General features: G+C 39.0%; 1 protein-coding gene across 1 annotated transcript; it reads left to right on the top strand.

Annotated features, from left to right (window-relative positions):
- Positions 1-1,054: 1,054 nt before the first annotated feature.
- On the top strand, positions 1,055-18,647 carry tnfrsf9.L (tumor necrosis factor receptor superfamily member 9 L homeolog). The gene is made up of 9 exons (XM_018226097.2): positions 1,055-1,482; positions 3,663-3,840; positions 4,720-4,833; positions 11,042-11,182; positions 11,271-11,337; positions 12,526-12,650; positions 14,668-14,739; positions 15,403-15,540; positions 16,482-18,647. Exons 2-9 carry the CDS (start codon positions 3,717-3,719, stop codon positions 16,586-16,588), a joined length of 888 nt encoding a protein of 295 aa, XP_018081586.1. The 5' UTR covers positions 1,055-1,482; positions 3,663-3,716; the 3' UTR covers positions 16,589-18,647.

The following is an 18,647-nucleotide window of genomic DNA, read 5'->3' on the forward strand; positions in this document are numbered from 1 at the left end:
CTTTCCCTTGTTTGTTATAGTTTATACAGGAGCAGTGACCAGCTCCATGTTGTAGCTCCCACCCTTCCCAGCTATAGTCAGGTGATCCCACTGGTGTCTAATAAAAGGGCAGCCAAGTATGGAGGTTTACTTTGAAAGCAGCAAGTTAAGTTGCAGGTAATACCTAGTCCCTTTGTAAAATGTATAATGAAGCAATAGAATTCTTAATGAATCAGATAAAATTGAGCATAGGACTGGCCAGATATGGGATGACTTTGACGTAGTTGGCCAGCTTAAATATATTGCAATATATGGACAAACAATCCCTGTTTTGTTTAAAGGGTAAGGCATTTTTTAGTAGCAGTATGCACAAAATGTCGCTGTCTTAAATATATTGATAATGGGTTGAGTGCAGAGGACTCTTGTATTTGACTATATGTATTTTGTGGTCACAGCCTCATTGCACCCCCGCCTAATGGTTTTAAAAAATAGTGGTGAGCACAACTTTCCCTTGTTTGTTATATATATATATATATATATATATATATATATATATATATATATATATATATATATATATATATATATATATATATATATATATATATATATATATATATATATATATATATATATATATATATATATATATATATATATATATAAATATTGCTTTATATTTTAAAATTGTGTTGATTAGGCAACATAGTGGGTGTATGTCTCCTTTAATTTAATTACTTGGTTCCCAGCACAGAACTTACCTGGCAATTGCCCTAAATGTCCCAACTCCTTCTTTGCCTTTTCTCATTGGCTGCCCCAGCAGCATCATGTGCCCCCATTTACTGACATGTCCCACATTAACATTTACCAGCACCGGGTTACTTCATTCTATGTATGTCCCTAGCAGCAAAAACTGTTGAGTGGGATTTCCTTGTGAATCATTTCAGATCCATTTAGCAATCATAGAATTAGCGTTGTGCTTGCTTCATCAAAAGATATAATATAGATATTGTATGAACAGGGGGGCGGAAGGGCAGTCTCATCACTCCTCCCACTTGGGAAAGTCCACACTTTGGTATAACAACAATGTTGTTGTGACACACAGTAGCAGACGGGAGTGTTGCTGGGGAATAACCTGCACTGCAGAAGATCTCAGAAGAATGAGGATACTGAGCATCCCCCTATTGTGAGGCTTATTTGGAGACAAGGGGTACACGACTGAGCTCAGCTGTTTTTTGTAAAGGGCAGCACCTTAATGGACATATCTGGACCCAACACATAGACAAGCAACAGGCAGCAGCCTCCCTACCCCAGGACTGGATCTTTGTCGGAAGCACCGTAACACCATTAAAGATCTGTATGCAGCTACACAAGCACAACCTGTTGCACTCAGCTGCTTGTCTGTTCTGTGTGCACAATTATTCCCAGAATGTTCCATAACCTGCCCTGAATATCCAAGGAGGCTCTTCTGCATCTCTAGATTCATCGCACCGACTCAGCACAGTAAGTAATCATATGGCACATCAGTAATGTGTTAGCCACAACTCACTCCATCTGTTTGCAATGACTCTTTCTTTTATGCATTTTGTACCGTTTCATAAATAACACATATGTCATAATGGGCTGGATTCAATTCAGTGAGAAAAAGGTTTATCACATGACAAGTCATGGACGAGATGCAATTCAATTCACAAAACGATATCTCACGTGAAAACTCCATTGAAGTTTATGGTAAAAAAACTGGAACTGAATTTGGAATTTTTTCTCCCCGAATTGAATCTCATCCATGACTTTTGACGAGATAACTCTTTCTCATTGAGAAAAATAATTGCTGTTTGTTATCACTGTACCTGAGAAAGAGACCTTATCTGTCCCAAAAGCTAGGATCCGTTAAACAGAAACCCATTATCCAGCAAGTTCTGAATTACAGAAAGGCTGTCTCACATAGACCCCATCTTATCCAAATAATGCACATTTTTTTTAAAAATGATTGACTTTTTCTCTGTAATAATAAAACAGGACCTCCTTGGACTTGATCTTATTGGAAGCAAAACAAGCTTATTGGCTTTATTTAATGATTTTATTAATGATTTTCTAGTACAGGTATGGGATCTGTTATTCAGAATGCTCGAGACCTGGAATTTTCCGGATAAGGGGTCTTTCCATAATTTGGATCTTCATACTTTAAGTCTACTAGAAAATCATGTAAACATTAAATAAACCCAATAGGCTGTTTTTGTTTCCAATAACAATCAATTATATCTTAGTTTGGATCAAGTAGAAGCTACTGTTTTATTATTACAGAGTAAAAGGGAATCATTTTTAATAAATTGGATTATTAGATTATAATTGAGTCTATGGAAGACAGCCTTTCTGTAATTCAGAGCTTTCTGGATAATGGGTTTCTGGATAACTGATCCCATACCTGTAGTATGAAGATTTAAATTATAGAAAAATCGGTTATCCATATTACCCCAGGTCCCGAGGATTCTCCATAACAGGCCCCATACCTGTATTCTGCAATCTACTAAATAAGTAATTACAACTCTTCATTTTCCTGCTTTGTTCAATGGCTATCATTGCAAAGGTATGGGATCCCTTACCTGGAAACCTGTTAACCAGAAAGATCCCAATTAGAGGAAGGCCGCCATCTCCCATAGAGTCTATTTTATGTAAAAAAAAGTTTTTTTTTTTATTATCTGTAATAATAAAACAGTAGCTTTTAACTAAGCTATTGGTGGCAAACTATTGTAAAAATATGTATTTTAGCAGACTTAAAGGTGTGGTCCACCTTTACATTTACATTTAAATTTTGATATGTTATAGAATGGCTAATTCTAAGCAACTTTTCAATTGCTTTTCAGCTTTTCTTCTTTATAGTTTTTGAATTATTTGCCTTCTTTGTCTGACTTTTACCAACCTCCAAACAGGGGTCACTGACAAATGCTCTTTAAGACTCCAGTTTTTTGTTATAGCTACTTTTTAGTATTCACCTTTCTAATCAGGCCCTCTCCAATTCATATTCCAGTATCTTATTCAAATCAATGCATTGTTGCTAGGGTAATTTGGACCCTAACAGACAGATTGCTAAAATTGCAAACTGGAGATCTAAAAGATAAATAACTGAAAAACCACAAATAATAAAAACCAAATGTCTCAAACTGTATCAGAATATCACTCTACATCATACAAAAAGTTAATTCAAACTCCTATAAAGTATGAAGATCCAGATTATGGGAAAATCCAGGTTCTGGAAAACCCCTGGCTCCAAGTATTCTGGATAATCAATCCTACAACTGTTCTGTTATTATACTTTATCCATCTGACACTGTTCTACCAACTGCCCTACCTATCAGTAGGGCATTGTTAGCCTTCATTTCTAGAACACCAGCATATGCCACAGCATTTAGGTTGAGAAACATTAAACAATAAACATCTTAGAAAGTTTAATTGGTAAATTATAACAGAAACGCTTCCCCGTTTACTTTGGATCTGCGTTGCTGGAACAGCAACGCTTTTGCTGGATTATTAGGTAATAAAGATGAAAGTAAGATCTCATATAAGGATAATAAGGAACAACCATTAATAAACATTGATCATTTCTGTACCACTACCTTAAATGAACTGCCTTTCACCTTTCGCTTCCCCTTTTCAGTAGCAATAATTCACTTTTACTTCCTTAGGTAGAGCCAGTTCTGCTGCACATTCCAGACTGTCTGGGGAATACCTAATACAAGATGGAAATTGGCTTTTGGATCCTCTTTCTTGGGCTGCTGGTGCTAATGAGCGCTGATGCTGATGAACACTATAATAACGGTTGCCAAAAAATGTCGAGAAATTGCTGCGTTCTATGTAATCCCGGTAAGATTGTTTTCACAAAGCGGTAAATCTTTGCCTAGTTTGGCCACCCATACTGTGGACCACATCGGGCTGATCTGGTCATTTGGTACAAACAACCACAGCTCTCATGGGGTTGTTTTGGGCCCTTGGGCATTAAATGTATCACTCAGTACAATGTTAGCATTAGCACTGCTACATCCCTAAACTATTTTGGTTCAAGCTAACCAACATAGACTAATAAGCTCATAACAAGGTTACATTGGTTTATCAGCCATTCAATATAAGGTTGCAGGTTGGTGGCAGCAAGGGGTGGCGGTATTACATATCAGGGAGTGGGATAATGATATTTAAGGGCAGACTTTTGCCAGGAGGAGGGGTCATGGCATGCCGGACAGAGATTTGTGCATTTTTGGCATCCCTTATTTGGCTACAGCATTTAAAGAAAAGCAAATATGGATTCGCCCAATCCTCAGCCTAACTGACCTGCTACCTGGGCTTTTACTAGTATCTAGAACAGGGATCCCCAGCCTTTGTTACCCGATGAGCCACATCCAAATGTAAATAAGCTGGAAAGAAATATGAGTTCCTGGTTGCACCAAATAAGTACTGTGATTGGCTTTGTGGTAGTCCCTATGTGCAGGCTCGGATTTGTGGAGAGGCCACCAAGGCCCGGGCCTAGAGCGGCAGGATTTTAGGTGGCGGCATGAAGCCTAACCACACTCACATTAGTTCAGAAACACTGGGGATGCGCAGGAGATATGATAGTTTTTTAAATTTCATGTGTACCAGTCCCCATTGCTCTGGTCCCGATGATGAACATTTTAACGGATTAAAGGGCGAAACGGGGGAGACTATTGATTGAAACTGGTTACAATAATTTTGAATTGTTTTTTTTTACAGGATACCGACTTAATATGGTGACTGGGTGCGGCCAGTGTTATCGTTGTCCCCAAGGAAGCTTTATGGAAACAACTAACAACAAGTCCAGCTGTCAGAGATGTAAAATATGTGAAAGTAAGTCTCAGACATAATTTTGATTTTTGCCTGTAAATGTAACACAATTATAGGATCTTTTATCCAGAAACCCAATGTCCTGAAAACTTCCAAAATACCGGAATATTAATTCCCATATAATTGCTATTTAAAGGGGAACTATCACTGAAATTTAATATAAGCGCCCTCATGCTGAAATAAGAAACTTTCTAAATACAATCAATTAAAAATTCTGCATCATTTCTGAAATAATCAAGTTTATCTTCACTATTCCTCTCTCAGCATCTGTTTCTCTTCATTCTGTCTTCACGCGAGCGCATGCGGCTTCCAGTACTCCTGGGCCACATGACGCCCTTCAAATTTTGCCGCCCTAGGCCTGGGCCTTTGTGGCCTCGCCACAAATCCGAGCCTACTTGTCGGATGCATTTTATTGATCCGTCACCATCCCAACAAAAGCTTTTGTGAAGTTTAGCCCTTAATCGTTGGTGATCTAAATTACAGAAGACACCATATATATATATATATAAAGCAATAGGTTCCAAGAATTTTGTAGATAATAGATATCTTATTTGGTATGGCTAAGGTTCTCTATCGCAGGATCAAATGTAACACAGGTCAGAGACTATTTTTACAATAGGCCCAAACCATCAGAGTTATAATATTGTGGTAACATTAATTATGTAACTTAATATCTATTATTTATAATATCCATTTATTCCCTCATCCCAAACATGTATCATGGCTCAGACTTGTATCCAAAACCGTCTCTGGCATTTCAAGTGGACAGAGGCCCAAACAGCAACAGGCCCATAAATTAAAGACTGTCTATGGTATTGCTGGCATGCCAGAACCCAAAGATTGCCAGTCTGGGTCTGCCTGTATTAGGTGCTGCTTTCAGCTTCCTTTATCTACTCTTTGTATAGATTCAGTTTTCCATCGAGATACAATGAGCACATTTTCTTTTGCATAATGTTCCTTAAAATAGAATTAAAGCCTAACTAAAAAAGTAGCTAGATATGTTATACATTACGTTTTGGCTTCTGTACCAGCCCAAGGCAACCACAGCCATTTAGCAGTAAAGATCTTTGTCTCCAAAGATGCCCCAGTAGCTCCCCATCTTCTTTTCTGTTGATTCACTGCACATGTTCTGTGCTGCTGTCACCCACTTACAATATACAGTACACATAGAATAGAAATGTCACAATATAAGGCTGATTAGTAATTAATACAGATAATTACTACATGGCAGCACAGAAACCAGTGCAATTAGCATCAGAATTTAATGATCAGCCCTGTAGCATCAGCTTATATTACAGGCCAACCTAATTTTCTGCTTGTGAATTTGTGACAACCCCTAAGCTTAGCTTCTCAACAGCTGCTCAGAGCCCACTGAGCATGTGAGCGTCGAGGACAATTTCCAAGATGGTGACCCCCTGTGACAAGTTTGAAGTCCTGGATCATTGCTGCTATTGAGAGGCTGAAACTTTAGGCTGGTGCAATAAGTTCAGTATATAAAATATGACATTTTTAGCCAATTTTTAGTTTTAGGGTTTAATTCTCCTTTAAACCAAAATATTTACATTACCCACACTCTATATCTGCAATTTTTTATGAGTTAAACTGTATCACAGTGTTTTGCTGGGTTAGCATTTTAATGCTTCTCTTTAAGAACCGAGAGTAAGGAAAAGAGTCACTTCCTCACAGCCTCCCCTGGGCTGGTGACATGAAGCCATAGACACGCATGATGGCATGGGATTCCCTGGCTCTAGACAGTTTAACCACAGTCACAGGAGTTCCCTTTCCTCCCACGGACAGGATACACCTCACTATTATATACTGTATGTGTTTGTCTGATTTTATCAGCTGTGTATTTTGCCAGGATATAACAGGTACTGGAACTATTTTCTGGAAACCCATTATCCAAAAAGCTCAAAATATGGGAATGTTATTTCCCATAGAATCTTATTCAAGCAATCAATTCTTTTTTTTTTAACTGATTTCTCTTGTACTTGATGAAAACTAAAAAAAAATCATGTTTTAATTAATTGATGGGGCAGATTTATTAAGGGTCGAATTTTGAATTCATGTGTTTTTTTAAAACGATATTAAATCCGAATATACTCTAAATCCAATATCTAAAACTCGGATAAATTTTACCGACTCGAAAACTTGAATCGAATCCAAATCAAATTCGACTAAACTCAATTTCGAGTTTTTATCAGAAAAAAAATTGCATTTCAGGAAGGCTACTCCAAATTGGTCCGTGGACCCATTGACTTATACATGAACTCGGCAAGGTTTTAGTTGGCGAATAGTCGAATTCGAGTTCTTAAAGCCAGAGAATGATAAAACTCAAAATTCAAATCGAGTTTGGATAATTAACAATTTGAATTTGAGAGTTTTGACCATAAAAAAAAATTTGAAAATTCGAATTTTCAAGTTGACCCTTAATAAATCTGCCTTTTAATGTTTCTTTGGCCTTTCAACAAGGTGCTCCAAATTATGGAGAGACCCTTTATCCGGTAAAACTCCCCATAAACATGACGATTCTTCTTGCCGAACGACCGAATTTAGTGAAGTCCGACCAATCCTTCGAAATTATCGTGCGGTTAGTGGGATTCGAACGATCGTACATCTTACGATTTTTCGGCTGACATCTGTCAGGAAATTGATCGGCCAGGTCAAAAAATCTTTGTCGGTCCCAGTGCAATCTATCTATGTTTGCAGGGCCAAGCAGCTCCCCTTTGTTTTCCTGGCAAATTGGTCTTTTTAGTTGATGGTAAATTCGTACGGTCGTTCTGAGAAGATCGTGGTCTCACGATCAGGATCTGATCTTTTAAAATTCTTAACATTTATGGCCAGCTTAACTGTACAACATTATCTGTCTCACAACAGGGTTGAAATGCCCTGGCAGAGTACCAGAGGATCTCCCCTTGCCCTAGTGGGCCCCAGCCGTGAATTGTGAGAGTGGGCCCTTAATATCAAGAGGCTAAGCTCAACACTACCAGCCACTGCATATACTAAGCAGCCTGTTTTGTTGGTTCCACTGCCAAAACTCTCCAGAAATCTATGGACCAAAAACTGAAACGGAAAACAAAATATTCAGATTCACCAGGGACCATCAGGACAGTTGGTTCTGAAAGTGTAAATTTGCATAGATCTAATCACTCTCAGTAGGACTGACTCATATATCTATAATCAGAGGGCTCTATCTGTGATATGCAAAAAGCAAATGGATAAACAGGGTCTCTAGTATACTGTATTGTAAGCAACACCCAAGCATCGCCATCTTGCAAGATGGTGCACAAGTCCTTTGAAAAAGATGGTAACAGCCAAAGTGCTTATAAGTAATAGTGTATAAAACAATACCCTACTGTCAGGGCTGGATTTGCTATTTATTCAGACAATCACTTCCCCTTCCTCCTGTAAATATAATGTCCCACGTGGCCAAAGATTACTCTCTCCCTCTGTATAACATATGCGCACACACAGATTTAAATAAGATTGCATTGTGATGGAAGTGGAAGTGGAATTTCCCCTATGAAACTTCTGTGCTTCCCCATGTATTAAATTGAAGAATTTACACTTCAACAACTAAATAACTTGATCCCAGGAAAATAACCATCACTGCGCTCTTAGTGGCTCGAGTGCCATCATCAGCAGTCATATACTTACATTTCCACTCTTTCACAGTCACTCAGTTTTCCAGGATTTCACAATAAATCTTCTCTGCCAGTCATTCTGGCTGACTGTACCTTTGTGGTGCTGGTATAGGGCTAACAATAGTGCTCAACTAACAGCTTTCTTAAAATAATTCTCTTTGCATATATTTTGAGTCACTGTCTGTAGTTTCTTTAAAAAGTCTTTCCATATCATCACTGTAAACCTGCTAGAATGAAAGGAACCTGTTATTATCACTGTCCAATAAGCGCTCTGTGATTCATATGTGCCCCTGAATAGGGACCGGAGCTTCGTTGTAGATACGTATAGCCCTAGGATGAGAAAATGAATCTAAACAATACAAAGTGTTTATTTCTGCATAGGAATAGTGTGAAAATGTGAGTAATGTAGTTCTGGCAGCAAATCCAGTGATAAACAGTGGCAGCCAAAATACCCTTTTCTGACTGCCACCGCTTCTAATACTATTGTCCCTATTGAACAGATCATGAATATGTATTTTCTAATGTTTTCTGGACCATATCAGATCAGGTGGGGCCTTGTTTGGACAGCAGATAAAGTATCAGGACATGCCAGAGCTGATAACAAAATTGTTGCAAGGAAAGAAATTGTATTTAAGGTCAACTTAAAGGAGAACTAAACCCCCATACCAAAAATGCCCTCTTTAATTGCCTGGCATTGCCCCCCCCCCCAATCCCAACCAGCACTGTGTATTAGTTAAAAAAAAAACCTTAAAAAAACCTGAACCTAAAATGCATAGCAGAGAAGCTCCAGGGCACCATCTTCGTATTCTTTAAGGGCTCAAGGCCGACATGAAACCTGCAAGAGCATGCTCAGTTGGGCCAAGTCAGGAATCGGTTTCAACTGCACATGCTCAAATCAGTGTTGAGACCCAAAATAATACAAAGCAGTGGAAGATGGTGCCCTGGAGCTCCGCTGCACTGCTCTGCATTTTAGGATAAACATTTTTTAAGGGGTTGTTTTTTGACTAATGCACAGTGGGGGAGGGAGAGGGGAGGGGGGCAATGGCAGGCAGTTAACGTTTTTTTTGATACAGGGGTTTAGTTCTCCTTTAAGATGGCCACACAATATAAGATCTGCTTGTCAGCAAAGGATTGAAGCCACACAGCTGCACTCCTCAATCTGACCGGAAAATCAAACCTGTATTATCAACATCTGGACAATTTTTGGCCAGATATTGTTCAGGTAGGCCCATACGAGGACCCATACACAGGCAGATAAGACTCCATATCAATCTAAAGGAGCTGAATGGGCAGCTAATGTATGGTCACCATTAATCATTTTCATTGTTGGGGTAAGTAGGTTTTATCTTTAGCATAACTGACTTTCCCAGTGTCCTGTACAACAGCTAATAATCTATTGACCAATAACCTAGATAACCCCTAAGCAAAACTAAAACTCATTAACAGACCTTCATTTCATTGCTTAAGAGATGGGCACTATATCTAAAAAGAAAAAAAACAAGGGGAAATAGAACAAAAAGACAGAAAGGGGAAAATGAATGACTCGTGGTGAATGAATAGACTCGTGGTACAGCTGGTTTTTGGATGATAAAGTTCACTGTGACTCAAAGCCGCATGCTTTGATCGAGGATGACTGAAGTTTCCGTGTTGCTTAATTGGGGACAGAAAAAAAGCAAAGCGTGAAGGTGAAAATGACATACATTTCCTGGAATTGATCACATATAAGAGCATTACATTAGGCATATATTTAATAATATACTTATGTTTCAAGTTAATATTTCCCCAATTAGGCAACCACATCGAGGGATAAATTAGCCAGATATCAGTTGTACAGACCATCATATTACCCCAAATGGGCAGTTTACTTCCGCCTATGTATGTCCAATTTGGTAGCAGGGGCTCCATAGAATATTTTTAAAAAAACATTGGTGGCCAGGGGCCTATATAGTATTAAAATATTACATTGGTGGCCAGGGGTTTAAATAAAAAATGAAAAAAACCATTGGTGTTCAGTGGAACTTACCTTAGGTTCCTTTCGTGGCTTTGGGTCTTTTCTAGGGATGCACCGAATCCAGGATTCGGTTCGGGATTTGGCCTTTTTCAGCAGGATTCGAGTTCGGCCGAATCCTTCTGCCCGGCCGAACTGAATCCGAATCCTAATTTGAATATGCAAATTAGGCGCAGGGAGGGAAATCACATGACTTTTTGTCACAAAACAAGGAAGTAAAAAATGTTTTCCCCTTACCACCCCTAATTTGCATAAGCAAATTAGGATTTGGTTTGGTATTCAGCTGAATCTTTAGAGAAGGATCCAGGGGTTCGGCCAAATCCAAAACAGTGGATTCGGTGCATCCCTAGTCTTTTCATGGCTTTGGGGCTTGAGCTTCGCTCCTTTCGTGGCTTCTGGTATTTTTGTGGCTTCAGGACTTCAACTTGGGGTCTTTTCGTGGCTTCGGCTCTGTTCGCGGCTTCAGAGTTTAACCCTTCAATGTATTATATGTGCATTGTTTATTTAATAAATTGTATTCATCATTCAGTTGTTTATACCATGTCTTTAACCACAACAGATGTCTTCGAGTACAGTAGGAAGTGCACCCCCACCTCGAATGCTGTATGTAAATGTACCAAAGGCAAAATATGTGTCGGGGAGAACTGTGAGAAGTGCGCCATCTATGAATGCCCCGATGGGCAAGAAATTAGAGAGCAAAGTAAGACTACATGTTTGTACAGTTCTGTGTAACAACATTAAAAACCAAAATATTCCAACTATCATTTTATCTACTCTGTTGATTCTAGAATGCACTGACTGTCCTAGTGGAACATTCAAGCCTGGAGGGGAAAGCAAATGCAAACCATGGAAAATGTATGTACTCATTTTTTAAAAATGTTAGTATGGATTCATGATTTTGTTTCAATAAACGGCATGAACAAAAACCAAAGCCAATAACCCTTAGTCACCTTCCCCCCTGTGCCTTCCTCTATTCCTACCTGTCCTCCTCCTTTCCCTTTTTACTGGCACCCTGGCACCTCTTCTTTCATTTTCTCTTGGATTTGTCCCAGGTTGATATTAACTGCTAAAAATACAACAATTTCCCTATGGGTTTTCCTGTAATCTCTAATAAGGTTTTACTGCCAGAGAGACAATCCTAAATCCACAAAAGGGGATTGAGACTTTTACAGTTGTTTGAATCTCCCATGCCCAGATAGGTTGTTATATTACTAATAATGTATACACTTTGGGGGTAGGGTTGCCACTGGTCAGTAAAAATGTTGCTTTATGCCAATGTTAATTATAGGCAAAAACACAAAAATGTAAGAAGGCCAGTGACAACCCTAGTGACAACCCTATTTGGGGGCAGGATAATAAATTGGGCTTTTATCCAGGGTTATCACTAGGGCTGCTACCTGGCCGGTATTTTACCGGCCTGGCTGGTAAAAAGGATGGCTGATCCCATTGTTATTAATAGGGAAAAAAGATAAATATATAGGAAGGCTGGTATTTTTTTCCAGAAAAGGTGGTAACCCTAGTTATCACAGGGGGTATGATTAGCCACCATCAGCCACTCATAGTTTCTCCTTAGCTGAAGTATTAGCAGGGAACACCCTGGGTGCCTGTACAGTAACGTACAATGAAACTAAGTTTAGATAGATAGCAAAGTTAGCAGGGAAACGGGGACTGGGAAAAGGCGTCTAATTTTTTATATGAAACTATAGTATAATGATACAGTTTCAGTTTAGGGCAGATAAGTAGATGGTGACACTGGAATTTCATTGATAGATGCGGCTGTATGAACCAAAAGACAAGGGCCTAGTTAGCAATCGCCCAACAACAAAATGGCTGCTGGGAGGTTTCCTGCCTTGGCCAAACTTCCTGCTGAATCTTCCAACACCTCCCTGCCTCACCAAACCATAACAAATCAGTGCTAACTTTTTACATTCTGTTGCTATAAGATGTAATAACCAAATATTCAACAGTTCTCGCTAGTATTTCACCTAAAATATGCACTTCATTTTTGACTGCCAATTAATTCTTGCTGTTATTTCTCTATAGCTGTCCCATAGGAGTCAAGGTTGTGCTTAATGGTACCCGCACCTCAGATGTGATTTGTGGAGACGCAGTGTCCCATACTACAGAGCCAACAAGCACAACATCTAATAGAGTCACCCAGAGACCAAGTAGGTGTCCCCAATATTCACTATACAAACCACTTGTGTAGATTTTACATTAAAGGAAAATTGTCTCTTCAGTTATCTGTATTGCAGGGCCCTGTCATTATACCTCCTGCTTAAACCATTATGAATTGTAATTATGAGGATCTATACCCAAATATAGTCTGTATCTATTACGGGTATAGGATGCATTACCCGGGAAAACCCGTTATCAGAAAGCTCAGAATTACGTGAAAGACCATCGCTCATAGACTTCATTTTAAGCAAATTATTCAAAATTTTAAAAGTGATTTTCTTTATCTCTGTAATAATAAAACAGTACCTGGTAGTTGATCCAAACTAAGCTGCATGGATCCATATTGGTGGCAAAACTATCCTATTGGATTTATTTCATGTTTAAATAGTTTTCAGCAGAATTAAGGTATGGAGATCAAAATTACCAAAAGATCCCTTATACGGAAAACAGGTCCAGGTCCCGAGCAGTGGCGTAACTATAGCAGCTTCCCCCTCCCAGCTGCTCTTCTCTTTTAAATTGATGCGCTCACGCACCTTCGTCGGCATGCAGCAGGGGAGTGGGGCGCGACCAGCAGATCAGGAGAGGTAATGCACACTGGGCCCCTCCAAATATTATTTGGCAGGGGGGCCCTGGCGTGCTTGTTTTGCTGCTGGTCCAGAACATTCTGTATAATAGATTCCAGACCTGTATTCTCTTTTGTGCCATAAAGCTGCTGAACCACACGGACGTTTTTTTACTTGCCTGGCCTGTAAAAATCATGCTTAATGCCAATGTTATTAAAGGAAAAAAACATTGAAATATAAGAGGGCCGGTAATTTTTCCAGAAAAGGTGGCAACCCTAACTACAGAGCAGCAGAGCCAAGGATATCCAGCAATCGTAGGTCCATAACAGAGGGAATAAACAGGGAAATTTTTCTTAAAGGACACAGAAAGTTAAACTAAAGAAGTCAGCTGGAAATGTTGTACATTTATGTACAAGGCAACCACAGCCCTTTAGCAGGGAAAATCTGCGCCTCCAAAGATGCCCCAGTAGCTCCCCATCTTCTTTTCTGCTGATTCACTGCACATGCACTGTGCTGCTGTCACTTACGGAGCTTAGGGACTTCTTACAGAACATTTATAGAATATAAATATCACAATATAAGGCTGATAATTACTACATGGCAGCATAGAAACCAGTGAAACTAGCATCAGAATTTAAAAATCAGCCCTGTAGCATCAGCTTATATTAAACCTCATTTTCTGCTTGATAATTTGCTACAACCCCTAAGCTTAGCTTCTCAACAGCTGCTCAGAGCCCACTGAGCATGTGAATGTCGCAGACACTTTCCAAGATGGTGACCCCCTGTGACAAATTTGAAGTCCAGGATCTTTGCTGCTATTGACAAGCTGAAACTTTAGACTGGAACAATAAGTTCAGTATATATAACATGACATTTTTTAGCCCTATTCATTTTTAGGGTTTAGTTCTCCTTTAAGTGCTTTAGAGCTGCTAGCAATGGGTACTGGTACAGCAGTCGTCTTTATATAAAACAAACTAACTTCATGTGGGGCTTTAGTTCCCAAATGGATTAAAAGAAGAACTTATATTATATAACTTATATAATATTTGATGGCAAACAAATGGTGTAAATGGGGTTATACAAGAAATGGTGTATTTATAAAGTCAGTTGTTTTCCTTATACATGAGTTACTGCCATGACTCACAATGCTAAAAATAATGCATCAAAAAGAGCTAATCAGGCTAACGAAGAACATCAATAAATTACACCACGCTAGACCTGATGTAACCTGTTGAAGTCAATGGGGCACATTCAGCTGGCAGGAAATATGGCGTCAAACGCTGTGCAAAAAAAGCAGAGGAAGGAAACTTGTGGTTTTTTTTTTTTAACCTAACTTTTTTACACTTGGCTATTCATTTGCATAGACTAAATATGTCTTTCTAATCAGTTTGTGATTTTTATATGGTGTCCTTAATGTGCGGGTGTTTGTTACTTCTCTTCACAGGAGTCGTGCCAGGAGACAAGAAAATTGTAAATGTGCATTCTGTCCATAAGAACATCACTAATGAAGAGCCAGGTAATTCAATTTAGTAGTGTGAGAATTGTTTGACTCTGCCCCTGGGCACAGATGTTCCGGAGATGTTAATCAGCCGGTTTTATGAAAAAAGTTTACATTAGTCTAAATATTACTAAGCATTATTTTATACCGCTTACCATGAAGTTAAAATGGTGGTCTGGTAAAGTACAACCCTGTTTTTTTAATTCACAACTTTGTGAATATGGCCCATAGTGCAATGTCGGATTGGGGATCAGGGGTTCACTGGGGCTGCCAACTCAGATACCCCCTTAGGGCCACCCACCCTAGTTGCAGATTTAGCAACTTATTATCTACTGCAGCCACTGTCGGGGTAGGTCCATGGGGAGCGACATCAGTTTTCATGGGGAGCATGTCTGTCTTGTTGGGACCCACCAGATATTTCCTCACAATCCCGCCAGCCCAGTCCAACACTGTTATAGTGTTGCATAGTTTTTGACACATTATGGTCATTTCTCCCCCTATATAATGAATTTTGTTTTTTGTTTTTCCTGTTTCCAAAAAGGTCCAGGGCCCTCTGTAAATGCAGTTGTGATACATGTACTAATTTTTGGAGGCATAATAATCTCGTTAGCCATCTTGTTTTGTTCCTTACCATTTCTCCCCCTAATGAATTTTGTTTTGTTTTTTTCCTGTTTCCAAAAGGTCCAGGGCCCTCTGTGAATGCAGTCGTGATACATGTACTAATTTTTGGAGGCGTAATAATCTCGTTAGCCATCTTGTTTTGTTCCTTACCATATATAAAAAAATGGATCAAGAAAATCAAACAGGAATTCAAGAAATGTAAGTGCTGGCTACTGTTTGTTATCATGTCTGCGGTGTGATTTTACCAGAAGATGTTAAAGGACCAAACAACAAACTTGGTCTGGAGCAGACCCAAAACTATGGGCCTGGCTTCCCTGGGGTCAAAGTAGTGGATGGGGTGGGCCAGCCTAAAGGCAAGTAAGGGTGAGAGTCAAGGGCACATTTGTGTTTCCTGTACCTGTATCCAGGACTGTAACTAGGGGTAGGCAGAAGAGTCATGTGCCCACTGCATGCCTTCCCTAGTTGCGGCGCTCAAGTTGTCTGAGCACTGGGGGGGTCTGAATCCAGTCGAGGGCTTGCCATGGGCACCCCCAACCTTAGACCTGGCGCTGCCTGTATCTGCAATCTTTATGACCTAAGGGACCTAAGCTAGCATTCAACAACGGGCCGAAAAAATATCTGAAAACCTTTCACTGGTGGCAGTTTGAGACTTGCATCGGTTTGGGTCAGGTTTCAGGCAGGTAGTGTGTCTGGATAGGGGGCATAGTCAGTGGTGGGTGAAGGTCTGGGTAGTGGGTCTGGGTTGGGCACGGGTCTTAAAGTCCCACAACACTCTCAATGTTTTCTGTAGAACTGTACTAACTTCAATCAGTTACCTATGCTGCCATATATTTATGGTTGAAAAACAAATAGCTTGGGCTCTACTAGGAATCTAGTATTGCAGTTAGTTTCACATTTTCAGGTATATACTGGCTGGCTGAAACAGTTAATGAACATTAACTTATAAAACATGTGCATTTGTATTTACTTACAAACCACTATTATGTTTTTGTTATTTATTCCCAAGAGGTTTGACCAGTGAGGTTAGAACCAACCTTTTAGCCAATCAGATAATCGGTAAAACAAATACTAGCAGAGCCAACTGTAACTGTAATACAAATACTCTTGCCTTTATCAGACAATATCTCCATCTTTTGCAGTTCCTATTCAGCCAGTAAAAACCCCCGAACAAGAGGACCCTTGCCCTTTCCCTGTGAAGGAGCAGGGAGATGATGAAGAAGAAGAACCAATATTCAGGGAACCGTGACACGTTCCTTAGCTTTCTGCTAACACCCCCACTCACCAAGAAATGGTTTAACTTCATGATATCACTTTAAATAAGTGTCAAACTCTGCTGAAAGGCTGGTTATTGGCACCAAGAAGAACTCTGCCGAGGAGACTGACAACCGACATACCTTGGGCCCATTCTGCTGTTCGGCTTTGTTTCATGTTTTTTTAGATTAAGGAATTTAAAAAATATACTAAATAGTTTTCTTAAATATTTCATCTACTTTTAGCAACTTATATGACTTGCCAATAACTAACGACATTATCATATTCTGTTTACATTGATTGAATCCACCACTAAGGCTAATGCACTAAGAAGTTAGTGAATCAGTAGATACTAGTCCAAGCAAGAAGAAGATGGATGCCAGTGGAAGCCCCATCAGTAATTCTAGAGATGTATTTCATGATCTGCAGGGAGTCACAGTGTGTGCTGAGACCTGGAATGTAAATGTTCAGAGATTCTGTCATTTTTGTACTGTATAAAGACAGTTACAGACATAAAGACTGTTACATGTAATGCTGAAAGTACACAAAATACTAAAATTTAGTGATGTGTGGATTTTTTCACCTGCCATGGATTTGTGGCAAAATTCCGCATTTTGCTAGCGCCATTTGCAAAACGGAGGCAAAAATTCACTGCAGAAAAATTTGCCGTGGCAAAAAATTTGCAGAGAAAAACACCCATAAGAAAAAAACGCCCATTGACTTTAATGCATTTGCAACAAGAAATATTGTTGCGGGAGTAAAAGATTGTCACGCGTAAAAAAATGTTGGCGTCCTTTTTTTTAAAGAGGATTTCCTTTTTTTAAGCAGAAGAAACATTAGAGTGATCATGTTATGAAATGCCTATATGCATTTAAGTATTAAAGGATTATTCAAATTAAATGATGAAAGTGTGCAGGAGCATGTCCCAGACTTACAGTTTAAGGATATACCGTTATCTATACCAATGGAAATCCAGTAGGCACTCGGAGATCTTACAACAGGCGCCCAAAGATTAAAGTGGATACTATTTGAAAAAATGTAGGGCACACCAATGCCTCTATATTTATATATTTCCCCCCTGGTGTAGGCACCAATGTTACCTCTAAATTTGCCTTGGTATTGCGGCCAAAAAACTGTTTTCTGTTACACTATTAAAACTGTTCTTGTGGTCAAAAACAAACACAGGAATGGGATCCCTTATCCGGAAACCTGGATATACGGGTGTACACATACCAGCTCCTGTGGCCAGTTTAAAGATAAAATGTATTCTGCATTGTATTGCAAGCGATACGCCTCACTTTCTACATTCTATTAATGTATTTTATGTATCGTTCAGTTTATTGTATCTGATTCCTGCTGATTGCAGCATAATTTATCAACTTTATTCTTCTATCGAGGTAATATTTACGGTAATATATAAGTGCTGTCCTATATAAGTGCTGTCTTAGGCACTATGGATCTATTTAACTGGGCAAGTTTGTAACTGAGTAGTAAATAAAAGTAACCAATCAGTGATTACCTGTGGGGAGAATAATGAAGCAATAATCTGATTGGTTACCATTGGTTATGCAATGTTAGTAAATAATCCCAGTGGCCCATTGCACATACAGCCAATATCTGGAGCCAATTTGAGAATCCTCCATCTGAAGGTCACATGAGGCTATATACTGGGTCTATGTATAAATATATCAATTGATGTTATAAGAAGCTTTCAAATACACTTAATTTTTATATAAATTTGAAGTAAAACATACTGTTCTTTGTTTGGAGCATGATTTATCTGTATGTTTTTGTTTTGTATTTCCTTCTATATTTCGTTTTTTCATTTCCTACATTTTTATAGTAAAACATCCCTGAACAGTTGATGGCCCCATATATAGTGAAGCAGGGAATTGTTACTAATGTGTGTTAGGTTCCTTGAGGGCTGGACAGCTTTATTTAAGTTGTACTAGATTAATATCTATAGCGTTATTCCCTTACTGTTATAATGTGGTCTTGACCCTTTCCTACAGTTTATGCTCTTACACAATCTTTATAAACAACTCCTAAATCTC

The sequence above is a fragment of the Xenopus laevis genome, chromosome 7L (assembly GCF_017654675.1).
Source record: "Xenopus laevis strain J_2021 chromosome 7L, Xenopus_laevis_v10.1, whole genome shotgun sequence".
Classification (NCBI taxonomy): domain Eukaryota; kingdom Metazoa; phylum Chordata; class Amphibia; order Anura; family Pipidae; genus Xenopus; species Xenopus laevis.